We start from the raw sequence: 13,285 nt of genomic DNA, 5'->3' as shown, positions 1-13,285 counted from the left end.
GTCAACGTGTCAACACGTCAACGTGTCAACACGTCAACGTGTCAACACGTCAACGTGTCAACACGTCAACGTGTCAACACGTCAACGTGTCAACGTGTCAGATACATTCATTTCACACAGCGTTATGTTATTAATTTGTAAAATAATGTAATGTGATTGATTGAATAAAGCTATTATTGAAACTCACAACGTATCATTTCACTGTCAAAGTAAATAACCGTATCAGAGTATTATTATTCTTTTATATTATATACTGAGCCACATATGTTTATGATGTGTGACCAGACTTGTGTTGAATTCCACATGCTCTAGTTTGTGGAGCAGTTAAAGACCGAAGTGGGCGCCGAGTAGTGCTCCTTTTTCACACATTTAACAAAGTGACAACAACGTTACAATGCTGGTGTTTTAAAATACACACCCAAAGGTATAATGAAAGCAAGGAAATTATCCATTCAGATACGCCTTCTACGATTTCATTACTTTCATTATTACATCCACCTTATCAGATATAAATAAACATGAGTGGTTGGTTATGTCTATTCCAATTCATTTTAATGTAAACTTTGTTAGAAGTAGCATACCAGGACAATTTAGTATAACAAAAGTACAGGAGCAGTTTTAAAAAGGAACAGAATTTTATGTAACATGTGCCAACTGTGAATTGAAAATAGAAAATGGTATAGGGTAGCATGAAGATGGTCCAACTTGCATCATGCTTAATTAGATAAACTGTGATTTTGTATTGATCTATGAATCCAGGTTGTCCTGTTTCCAACATGAGGCATATTGACAACTGATCCTGCCTTAAAATGCCTAGTAAAATTACAAAAACCATTTATTAGAAAGCATATCATCGAACTGCTTTTCCCCAATCCAATCATTGCACATATATCAACAAAAGAAAATAGAACAGGCCGGGATAGGGGGAAAGAATTTTGAATATGATGTTTAATTATTATTCCTACCAGGAACAGGATGTGTATAAGGATCATGACTTTCATCAAGTCAAGATCATCCACTTAAAGACAATACACCGAATAATACTTAAAAGGAGATCCACTTTTGCTTTTCTTGCTTCAAACTTGCACAGTCTTCAATGTTTTATTTTTTGGTTCAGCAATTCTCAATGTTGGGCTTCAAAGTAACTCTTTTTTGCCACTGATTTTTTCTATCTATCTTTTGGAAAACAATCTTGTGAGAGAGCTGAAAGCCTTGAGAAGGGAAACAGCGCCAAGGTCAATTGCAATACAATCACTGTCTTTGAATTCTGCCTGCACAACTACATTATTTATGTGACATAGTAGTTCTCACATAACATAAGTCCAGTGGGAACCTAGAACATGACTTTGGAACCTTGTAAGTTGTTTGCTACTACCCACACATGGTTGTGTTGGATGTAAATGCAGAGACCGATAATGTAAATGAAGCCCCAGGAACCAAAAGGTGGGACTCGGAATTATTAAACATGTTTGGACAGCCCTACAACCTGTACGATAATGGGGGCCGAAAACCACCACTATGCTAATCTTCAAAAATCACACCAAACTAATTCTTATCCAGATGCGGCCTGTGGGGAAGCCCAATATGTAACCAAACAAATTCAGGACTAAACGATACACTTTTTTAAAATTTTATTGGATACACAATTTTTTTAACAACTTTTTTACAACAAGACACATATGATCATTTTATTAGTCTATTTGAATTTATGTTTAAAAAAATATTTGAAATGGACCAATCACAAGTTATCACGCATTGTTAAAAAAGTGTTGTTAAAATAACTTTTTCCTTTATCTATATGTACACTGTGACACTCTGGTCAATCGTAGACAAAACGACCACAATCTTTTTGATCTTATGTAAAATTATGTAAATTGGTTGGTCGGACTGACAAAATTAGCCGTAAGAATGATTACATCAACTCTAAGTGAGATCATTATTATTTAGACCATAATTAGACCAACATTGTTCGGAAGTTTATTTCAAAATCTATAAATATATGTTTAATATTTGGTTACTTTTTCACTATGCATTTATTATTATAACATTCGAATAAACCGTGATCAAAGTGTCTTTTTGCATACTTAAGATTTGAAATTAAAGATTATTGATGAAAAAAAGCTTAATCTCGATCTCATAAACCGAAAGACTATCTACGTTCATTTTTTTAATCATTATTCCACTACCTTTACTGTTAAAAGGTATTGGCTCAAAAATCTCTTGTCTTTACCAATAATTGACTTTTATCATCTAATCCTAATCCATATAAGTGATTTTCGTAGTAATAATAATACAATTGTAGTTCTAATGTCGTTGGAACCCCTAACGCAAAATTATATATTGTTTTTTGTCGTAAATTATCACATCCAACTAAATACTTATAGCAATGGTTACCGAGCATACAACAAACGATTTAATGGAGATAGAAAAGCTTCGACGATATTTCTTCTTCAGGGAAAGATATTTTATACTTCTCTTGTTTGTGCTAGATTGCAAAATTCATGATGATATCTAATGGCATCTACGTAAACTCTCTCAATTAAGCATGTGAATCCCATAAATATTTCTAGGAGACAGCTTACTTGTATAATGCTTGTGTAAGTGAATATAAGTCAACCAAAATCTGTATTATTCAGCAATTTTAGAACTTAATATTACATCTTCAAATGATTGAAGAAGTGTTTTATACTCAATATTTTACCACTGTGAAATCTGTGTGTGTGTGTTTTAAACCTCCTTACATATATTACATATATTATTAGTATGTAACAAAAGGCAAAACAAAGAGACGCGTAATATTATTTATTTATTTTATTTAATCAATAAGTTGGTATTTGGAGTTGGTGGCTGAGGATGAGATTTGGAGGAAAGGATGAAGGGTGAGAAGAGAGGAAAAACAGCAGGAAAATTGAAAAATGTGAAAGTGAATTAGCAGAACAATATTATGAAACTGAAAGCTGTTCCTTCATCCCGTAATTCCTTTGTAGTAGGTGGAGATTGCAATCACAATGCTGCTGCTTCTTCTTCATCTTCATCATCTTGTCAGAGACAAAGCATAGTGATAGTTGCCAACAAAAACAGGAAGCAGCATGAGATTCAGGGTTCAGAATCCACTCCTCCAAGAATCACATCCAACGTCAAGCAAAACCTCCGCTTCCTCAAGCTATGGAAGGTAACTTAACTTCAATCAATTTCCCCAACCCTACCCTCACATGCATACTCATTTCTATTCTTATGTCATTCAATAGAGCTTCCAAAATAGAAATTCTGCCACTCCCAGACCTTCAACCAGTTACCGCAAGAAGAAGGTGGAGAAGGATGATGATGTTGAAGACACCGACCTCTATCGTGACCCCACCTCCTCTCTCTACTAGTAACTCCACAATCATTCTTTCGTCTTTCTTTCCCTCAATTGACTTTAAATATAATATCATATGTCTTCGGCAGTACCAATCAGATGGGTATAGACAATGCTGTCCCTGTATTGCTTGTTGATGGCTATAATGTTTGTGGCTATTGGATGAAACTCAAGAAACATTTCATGAAAGGAAGACTTGATATTGCTCGTCAAAAGCTAATTGACGAGCTTGTAACCTTCAGCATGCTTAGAGGTTCCTCTCTCTATCTCTTATTTGGCTATCAATCCCCACACTGCAACTCTTATTTTGTCTATAAATTTATACGTTTCTGCAGAGGTTAAAGTGGTTGTTGTCTTTGATGCAATGATGTCTGGACTCCCCAGCCACAAAGAAGATTTCGCAGGGTATGCTTTTTCTCTATTTATTTATTTTTGTCATACAATATAGTGGTAGTGGAGGACCATTTCTTTAACATATCAATTTACATTTTAAATTCCTCCATGTTCTGAGGTTGTATTTTGGCCATTTTGCAGTCTTGATATTATTTTCTCAGGGGACACATGCGCCGATACATGGATTGAAAAAGAGGTTAGATATTTCTACAGGTTGCTTTACTGTAGTTACCAACTCCCTTCTTTTGTAACAGGATTTAAGAAACTGAACTTTATTATCCTTTTTTTGACATACTAATAGTGTGTTTGAGTAAATAACTAAAATATTATGGATTGGTTTGAATAAACTTCTTCATAATCACTTGTATTCCATAGGAGAACAAAATAAGAAACAAAATCCATCTAGTCTGATGAGAAAACTTTTAGAAAAGTTGAAGTTTATCAGTCGATTTGAACTTACCAGACAGAAGTTCAATTCATTTTAATCTCTTATTAAGTATTTATTTGGGAATTGGCCTTCTTCCATAAACTTTTATAAAATGAGATTTTATTAAAGAGCTGTACTGTAAAGCTTACTGGAATAAGCTGAAATGTAGTTTACTATGTTAAATAATGTCATGAAACTTATTGAAATAATCTAGACAACTCTTATAGGAAGGTCACAGGCCATTTCTATAAACTCACATAAGCCCTTCCATTGCTCTGTGGATCCTGTTTCCAATGTCACTTCTGTAAGCACACGAGCCTTAAATTACAATGAATGTCAGGTCATCCCATTTACAGTGCTTCAATCTTGCTTTCATTCAGTGAATCTTCAGTAGAGAACTGCTTCATCTGTATGAGTACAGCACATCTTTCATTTCCTCTCATTCTTTGAGTGGAACTTAACAGTAGTATATTTTTGCTCATTTTAGGTTGCAGCTTTAAGAGAGGATGGTTGCCCCAAAGTCTGGGTAGTCACTTCTGATCATTGCCACCAGCAAGCAGCACATGGAGCTGTATGCTTCCTTCCTATAAATTGAAAACTTGAGTGAAATGGATGCAACTTGATTGTCAATTGTCTTCACAATTCTTTTCCAGCTATGAGTATTTGACTCTCCTTAGCAAAATATGCAAATTATTTAATTTCTGCATAAATAAAAGTAATTCTCAGATCTTATCATGATTTCCTTTTCTTGATTCTTCAAATGTTGGTAAATACCGTCAACTGAACATCAAGTAACAGTGTCTGCATTGTGCTATATTTGTTGGTGAGAAATATTTATATTGCTGCTGACTTTCAGGGAGCCTTTATTTGGAGTTGCAAGGCTTTAGTAACTGAGGTAAAACATTAATTTGAGGCAGCATTGTTCTGTTATCATCAAAAAATTTCCTTTTTAAATTATCTGACACTCTACATGGCACATAATAATTGCAGGTTTTCTGATGTCATATTAGATTTATCAGTTTACATAGGTTTAAATTATATGGACATGAAATCAAATCCTATCATTATTTTAACATACTAGATGAATTTTATTCCCTTTAATGATATTTGCATTGGTCCGTTTTCCTAATTTTTTGGGTAGTAGATCAAAGCATCGCAAAAGGAGGTTGAAAAGATGCTTCAAGAGCAAAGGTGTGCCCTGACTGCAATAATTTGAGAAAATATTGATTTTGTGTCTGAAGTTTGGTTTGGTTATTCTCTTATAATTTATTCTCGGTATGCTTTTATGGGTTAGTGTGTTCAATAATCTAGGTTGCCATTATATGGCTTACCATCTCTACCTGGTTAACACTTCAAGCTACATCAATCATTTCTAACATACCAAAATGACATATGTGAAATAAAAAAGAAAAAAGAAACATAAGATAGTGGTTACTAGAGCAGAACTCCCTCAGTTAACAGACATCTTGGCTTATACTGTATATGCTTTCATTTTAATTCTTGACAGGCTTCCTGTAAAAAAATAAAATAAACCAAAATGAGAAGGAAAAGAAAAAGGTATAAGAAGTTCATGCAATCATGGGCAAAACAAGCATCCAAAACCCTATCCACATCCCTCCAATTACTAAAAACTTACAATAAAGAAAGAAAAATGACAAGCAACCTTTGAAATTTTGATATTTTTCTTTGTTAAAACGCAACATATTAGGGGGGTGTTTGTGGCATAGTTTGGTTCAAATCTTGGTTATAAATGCATCTGAACCAAACATTAAATTCATAGGCAATTTGGATTGAAAATAAAAAATATCCAAATCAAATCAAACTTTGATCAGTTTTATGATTTTCTTGTATAATTTTGCATTAGTACATTCAATCTTATTCTTTTGACATGATAATCTAATGTTATATAATGAAAAATAGTTTCATTACTTCCTAAAGATTGTTCTCTTCAACACGGTGCATATAATTAAACAATTTGTTTTTTTTATACACATTAAATTTATAGGAAATTTGGATTGAAAATAAAAAATATCCAAATCAAATCAAACCAAATTTTACAACTTGGTTTGATCAGCTTTATGATTTTCTTGTATAGTTTTGCATTAGTACATTCAATCTCATTCTTTTGACATGATAATCTAATGTTATATAATGACAAATAGTTTCATTACTTACTAAAGATTGTTCTCTTCAACATGATGCATATAATTAAACAATTTGTTTTTTTTATACAAATTAGCAAAAAAAAATTATCAACAAAGAAACTATAATAAAATGTAAAAACACAAGGGGTGCTAAAAGAAAAATAAAGACCAAAGTTTGCTGTTATACTTATATATTGTGGCATAAATACTATATAACTAGCAGAATATGTTGTAAACATGTTGACAGAATCACGAACAAATATTTCCTGAGGCATGTAGAGTCACTGCCCTTAAGGACGCGCAAGTCACTAGCAAGGATCTCTTTAGGGAGAATAAAAATAAACCCAGAATTTTGAGAGATGAAGAAAAGAGAAAGAAAGAGATTAATAGAAAGGAGAGTCAGAATGAGAATGAGAGAATTGATGGAAAAAGGAGTGGAGGAGGTGCTCTATTTATAGAGCTCATGGACCAAGCCCATAACATAAAAATCTATTAGAAAATTATTTTTTTTAATAAAATATGAACGTTAGAAAAATAACGTTAGCAAAAGAAGTGGAACCGTGCCTTCACCTGCGGGAAAAGATTTGCAATCAAAGCCAACGTTCAAAGTGGAGGAAAACTGCCCGAGAAACTTGTGGAAGCACCAACGTTAAGACTTATTATCTTTTGCAATATAATAGTTAGTTTAAAATACCAACGTTCAGAAACAAATATAATTCATATTCATAACAGAATATACATCTGATAGCCCTAACAAATCCCATGCACACATTTATACAATATTACATAAAATTCAAAATCGTATTCGTTTATTTTAGTAATATTTTATTTTGCTTTAGTTCTTTTGTTCTCCCAAGAGTACTGATGTAATGTTCATACTACCAAGACAACTCTTCTATCACTCTATTAATATTTTAAACATACTCATATTACATTTTTCTCTTGTGCAAGTAATATAATAATATTTAAATAATTGATTTCAGTTGGGTTGAATAAATTTCAAAGTGTCAAATTGCCAATTGAACCGAATCATTTGGTACTGTACAAAATTATTCAAATTGATAGAAGTTTAATTTATTGTTGGATTTTTGGATTGTTTCAGTTTGACTTTGAACGCCACTATAGCGCATAATGTTTTTACTATTGAATTGATTCAATCTGATTGTGCTGCTTATGTTTGTGTTTTGAGAACATACCATACCATCACAGTGACAGATCTTGCCTATTTGTTTGCTTCATATTGTGTACAGATCCACCTCTTTTCAAGGTAGATTATTGAAGCACAATCTTGATGCAGAAGTAGTGGATGCCCTAAAGGACCTGAGGAAACAACTATCTGAAAATGAGTTGAAGTAAAATATCATGTCTGACAGGAAAATTCTCTACAAGGTTTTAATACTTTATCTAGTGCTTGATGCTTTTCATTTTTAAGCATGCAGGCGTGCATTTTTCGTTTTCGTTGAATTATTTTTTAACATAATGACTAAACACAAACGGCGTCAACTATGGAATATGGAAAATGACACTGCTTACATTAAACAGAGCTGAGATATTGTATTTACTGATAACCTAACATCAATCAACATGCTTTTAATATCTTAGTAATCAGTAACTTGAATGATCAACAATATACCCACACAAGGACTGCTAAGATTGATTTTTGCTCATGAAAGAAATGCAAAATCACTGTAATTTAGAGCTGAGGTATTACTAATTCTTTTCTCTCCGAATGATTTGGAGGAAATAATTCTACTTAACAGAAGAACAAAACTGGTTTAGGAGTAAGTAATGCGAGTATTTTTGGTACTTTTTTATTGTTTGTTAATTAGCTTATAAGCATTTGTATATTTTTTTAACGACACATTTATAAAAAAGTGATTTAATATATTGATTCAAACCTCATTATCCAATTGATTATTGAAATGAAAAGAACATATAATTTTGGATATGGTGTACTAAGCTAGGTTACTATTATCCAGAAATATCAATAAAGAAAAAACACTGAAGGCCAGTAGAAAGTCAAGAAAAGTCTAGGCAATAACTGACACGAAGACCTCCAGCCTATGAGATCCAAAAATTAAAGTATAAACTTAGAGAACAAATTCTCAAAACTTATGTTATTGACTGGATTTGAAAGAAGTCACAACTGAGTCAAGCCACCTGTTAAAGAACAAATCCTACATTGGTAGGTTAGAAACAAATGAAAGAGAAACAAGATATTGAGTACAAAATTCAAGACCTTTTCTTGGAAATCTAGATTATTCAAATTAAGTCCATAACTTTGAAGATAAGTTAAAGAGGCTTTTTCTTCCAGCACCCCAGTATTACCACCTACACCTCCTTTTAAACATAAAAAGACTAAAATATCTTCCTTTGTTGCATCATGTTGTTGGCACTTTGTTGTCACTGCGTCTTTTTATCTTGCATTGCACCTACGCGTCACTATGCATTAACTATTGAGTCTTGCAATGACAATGACAATGACAAGATTAACATGATGGTCTTTAGGAAGCTTGAAGCCGGAGATGTCGGAGATGGTGAGAATGAAGAGAGAGGGTTTAGTAGAGTTTATATAACAAAACGTAGTTTTTTCCCTTTTAGATTGCCTAATCCAAAAATTTCTAGATAGTTTAATCTGGAATGTTTCTAGGTTATTCAATCTAGAAATGAAAGATAGATGTTTATTTAGAATTTCAGAGAATTTATTCTGGAAAACATCTCATGTTTTGAATAACTTGTTTAAGAAAACTTGTTCTAAAAAGTTTGTTTTGAAAAACTTATTTTGGAAAGTGTTTCAAAAAATATCTCATGTTCTAGAAATCATTTTTAGAAATTTTGTCTCAAAAAACTTATTCTGAAAGATTTTTGGAATAGACAATTTGGATTTTTCCATTGAAATACAACATAAAGGGCAGAATGGTCATTTTAAAAATATTATGGGGGTGCAGAAAGAAAACCTATTTTGCTTCCTGCATCTCATACTAACAGAAAAAAAAATTAGAATACTCTCTCAATGCACCACACTACTTTAGAATACTCTCTCTCAATACACCACACTACCTTGAAAATATGAAGAATCCTGCAGAGGAAGAAGAGAGAACTTGTTGCAAAATAAAAAAAGTTTGTTCGAGAAAATTCTTTTCAAAACGCATTTTATATTTCTGGAAAGCTTGTTCTTGAAAACCGTTTCTAAAAATTGTTACATACATTCTGAGAAGCTTGTTCTCAAATGTACATGTGTTTTTTGAAAATTTCGTTTTAAAAATCCTATTTCAGAAATTCCATTATGGAAAGTTTGTTGCAAAAAATTTTCAAAACTGGACGAAAAATAAAATGCCATTTTAAAAATTATGGGAGTGCCCCAAGAAATTAAGGGATGCAGTAAGAAAAAACTTTAAACCTTATATAGCGCAAAACAAAAACAAGAAGCCACAATATTTAAAAGGCCTATAAAATATAAAAATAAAAAGTCAGGCAAAAAAGATAGTCCAAAACAAAAGTATAGACTTGATGGTGATGGCTCTAAAAGTCAAGAAAAGGAGCTCAAACCCAAATAAAATAAATGATGAAATAGAAATAAATAGCTTCTCTGAGAATAGGACTGACTGGTCGGACTGGAAAATTTGGTTCAAATAAAATTAATAAATAAATAGCTAAATAGAGTACTATTTTAACGTTTCTTTTTTCTTAAAAAAAAAAAAAACCTGTAGTGTTTGTAATTTTTTTTTCTTATAAATTTGTTATTATTTATTATTGATGCATATTATTGAAATTTCAATTTGAGCATGGTAATATTCTATTTGAACATTTATGCTTAGAAACTTAAAGTTTATATTTCATTTTTATTTATTTTAGCATCGTAAAATCACAATATTTTGTTTTTTTTTTTATATTATATAACTATTGTAGAAATTTTATTTTTTTGATTTCTGCTCGACCATATCGAACTTTTGATCCATGTTTTTACCAGTTTAAAAGACAAGGTACCGTTGCATGAGTAGTTGTATGAAAAATACAACTCACAAATGAAGCGAGGGGTTAATAACATATGCTAATCGGACTTGAAGGCGAGTGTTGGAGTGCAAGTTGCACAATTATGGATTAGAAACAAGTTAGAGGTGTACAAGTAAAAATATCACGAGTGTTTTTGGATAAACAGCTCACTCGGACAATAAATGAGAGAAAGACTGGCTTATCTGAAGAAAAGAAAAGGAAGATGTGTTGAAAGTTCCACACTGATTATAAGACTAAATTAAATAAGTGGGTCTAAATCTCACTTTTCAGACCGATTTTGTAGAATTGATTTAGGATTAAAGTTCACTTCTTAACACAATATGTATGGTCTCTGAAGCCCAAACTTAATATAAGCCCAAGTTGAATATTGACAAGTCACAATTAATGGGTCACTCAATATCTAGAGGGTGCTTAAATTAAGATGATGATGAGTTTATGATGTGTAGACATTTTGGACAAATAGGTCACTTAATATTTGAATATACTACAATCAATGCATGTCTGTGTGTCGTGGAAATGGGGGAGGTGGAAGTGTAGCATTTTCTATTTCTCTCTGTCTGAATGCACTGTTGCAATGGCTCTTGTTTGTATGGTTAATGTGATAAGGTGCCAATCAGTTTAAGAATTCATGCTCTATAAGTGGTTTGCCTGTAAAAAAGATTACTGTGATGACGGTGTGTTTCTTAAAAGTAAAACAAATAGTACCTTATCATATTACATGATCAATAGCCAACTCCCATTTACGACTTACAAGACACCTGATATCTGATACGATCTTTCCACGAGCATGAAGATATGGTCAAATTGATGGTTTTTCGGTAATCTGTTTTGCAGAACGAACTTTGGAAAGACCATGCTCGATGGCCAGCAAGATTGATCAAATGTGAAGATCCTGCTTGAAGTCCTTACAAACTCCACAAGTAGCCCAGTTGGAGGCCAATCACTTGTTTATTTTCTAATTACAATTTACGATTTACTTTTGTTTGTAGAAGCGACTGAACCAGAGCATTAAAGTATGAGACGTCATTTTTTACTGTTTGTGTTTATTAATATGTATCAGTTTAAACGTTATTCGTTGTGAATGCCACTGCTTATGTAAATCTGTACATTAATCGATTAAATTTGCTATATACGTATAAATTTATTCCTATGTGCATATATAATATGCAATTTGTGTGAACATTTATTGACACCAGATGCTAATGAATGATGGTTTATTTGAGGTTAGATTCATGCTGTATAACTCTCAACATCTAATTGTTTTTCATATTTGTTTATAGATGCTATTATTCAAAAATTGTTTGCAGCAGTGTTGAACTGGAAATAGGGAAGTGTGATTGATAAATCTTACCTCATGAAAGATAGAGACAGAGGTAGTCACAGACTATGGCAGTGGTTGTACTACACCTGTAACTTCCAACGCCAAGGAATGAGTGCGACATCAATGCACTGGTCGTCTGACTCATACCCCACCACTCTGTCCGTATCATTTTTTTTGCATCACAATGCATGTTCGGTTTCGATCTAAAATTATGATTTCGGTAAAAGCTAATCCAAATTCTTTATGTGTTGAATTACCAGAATTCTTTATGCATTGAGACTATAAGTTAATTACTATAAATGTTAAGAGTGACTGCAGCTGTCAGTATATTTTCTGTTATTGGTATCTTGCCTATTAACTGGGAAATTGATATTCGGTTACATTATTTCTTTTGGGTACATTATGATTGGTGGATACGTTAACATGTTGAGAATTCATGTAGGAGTTGAAGTTTTAGGTTATATATATATTATGTTAGATATAAGATTTTATGGGTTAAAGTAAGTTTGTGTTTGAAGTGAATCCCTGAAGAAGATAATGAAAGAGATAAGTTTTGAGGAAGTGTGGGTAGTTAAGGTGGTTTTGTATTGGAGTGAGTAGAAAATAACAGAAAGCATTGATTAGTGGTATCGAAGCTTGCATGTAATCACGGGATGCATATGAAGTATGGTCCTACAGAAGAAGGGAAATTGACGGTTGAACCGGACCAACCAACAAGAAGTTAGTTCCAAAGTGTTTTTAAATCTAAAGAAGAATAAATGCAGAGTCAGAGGGTCAAAAATGGGTCAGATGGTCAAATGATTGACCAGTCACTGCTTTCATTTGGATCCAATGACCCATTTAATGGAATGGACCCACCCGCCAATACTTTTCTGTGTTTCATGCAATTCCCCTTCTTTTCATATTCTCTCCCTTTATTATTTTCAACTACGATTTTTGATTCATTTGTTGGTTTGTTTCTGACAGGTCTCTGAGTGTGGTGAATCCACCTGTGAGCTCTGTCTGACTCTGACTTCACCAATGGAAGTTGTAGCCGTGGGGGCTATATGCACATCTCCTTTACCTTCTTCTGTCACACCTCACTAACTTTCCTAATTCCTTTACCTTCTTCTGTCACATATTTTACTGCCATTACCATCTATATCTACCTTTCTCACTCACACAACATTAATCCCTGCTAAACTCTCATTACATCAAATATTATACATGGATTTTACTCTATCACATCTATTTAACATGTGTGATATGATATACATGTTAATGAATTAGTTAAAAGACTATGAAAATGTTGTTAAAAAAATTATGTGAAAATATCTTACTTTTTCAAAATTAGAGTACAAAGCTATAAAGTTATAAAGTGTTGTAAAAGCATATAACCTATGTTTGTACCATTTGTACTTAGTAGAATTCTTTTATGCCAAAGAAGAAAAAGTATTGTAGCATTCATTCGAAACCAAAAAGTTATCCGTCTTTTACTTCAATATTATATTAAAGTTGGTAACTACTCACATTGGTGCTTGCTACATCATTTCAGTATTTTTCCTTTTTTTTCTCCGATTAGAGATTATACTTGTTGGGCCTCATAAAGACTAGAAGGCTCAAATACATATGAAAATTCATATTATTTT

The 13,285-nt window shown here is 32.5% G+C and overlaps 1 protein-coding gene across 6 annotated transcripts; it reads left to right on the top strand.

Moving 5' to 3' along the window:
• The first annotated feature begins 2,821 nt into the window (after positions 1 to 2,821).
• On the top strand, positions 2,822 to 11,442 carry LOC106769311 (uncharacterized protein YacP). 6 transcript variants are annotated; one of them, XR_002668875.1, is made up of 9 exons: positions 2,822 to 3,172; positions 3,249 to 3,373; positions 3,448 to 3,611; positions 3,694 to 3,763; positions 3,893 to 3,947; positions 4,666 to 4,749; positions 5,035 to 5,073; positions 7,573 to 7,711; positions 11,171 to 11,442. XR_002668875.1 is itself a non-coding variant. In XM_014654881.2 (9 exons), exons 1-8 carry the CDS (start codon positions 2,945 to 2,947, stop codon positions 5,320 to 5,322), a joined length of 768 nt encoding a protein of 255 aa, XP_014510367.1. In that variant the 5' UTR covers positions 2,822 to 2,944; the 3' UTR covers positions 5,323 to 5,369; positions 7,573 to 7,930. The 6 variants fall into 6 exon arrangements, 3 of the variants coding, with proteins under 3 accessions (XP_014510367.1, XP_022639808.1, XP_022639809.1); XR_002668876.1 differs by lacking the exon at positions 11,171 to 11,442 and adding an exon at positions 5,323 to 5,369 and having other exon boundaries at positions 4,666 to 4,837; positions 7,573 to 7,930; XR_002668877.1 differs by lacking the exon at positions 11,171 to 11,442 and adding an exon at positions 5,320 to 5,369 and having other exon boundaries at positions 4,666 to 4,837; positions 7,573 to 7,930.
• Positions 11,443 to 13,285: the final 1,843 nt, after the last annotated feature.

This window comes from Vigna radiata, chromosome 7 (genome assembly GCF_000741045.1).
Source record: "Vigna radiata var. radiata cultivar VC1973A chromosome 7, Vradiata_ver6, whole genome shotgun sequence".
NCBI lineage: Eukaryota > Viridiplantae > Streptophyta > Magnoliopsida > Fabales > Fabaceae > Vigna > Vigna radiata.
Note: the sequence above shows the minus strand (reverse complement) of the source record. Positions and strands in the feature narration are given on the sequence as shown.

Coding starts and splice junctions, on each gene's coding strand:
- LOC106769311 (XM_022784087.1), top strand. CDS start 2,945: ATGAAACTGAAAGCTGTTCCTTCATCCCGTAATTCCTTTGTAGTAGGT. Junction 3,173..3,248: donor GCTTCCTCAAGCTATGGAAG/GTAACTTAACTT, acceptor GTCATTCAATAG/AGCTTCCAAAATAGAAATTC. Junction 3,612..3,693: donor AACCTTCAGCATGCTTAGAG/GTTCCTCTCTCT, acceptor ACGTTTCTGCAG/AGGTTAAAGTGGTTGTTGTC.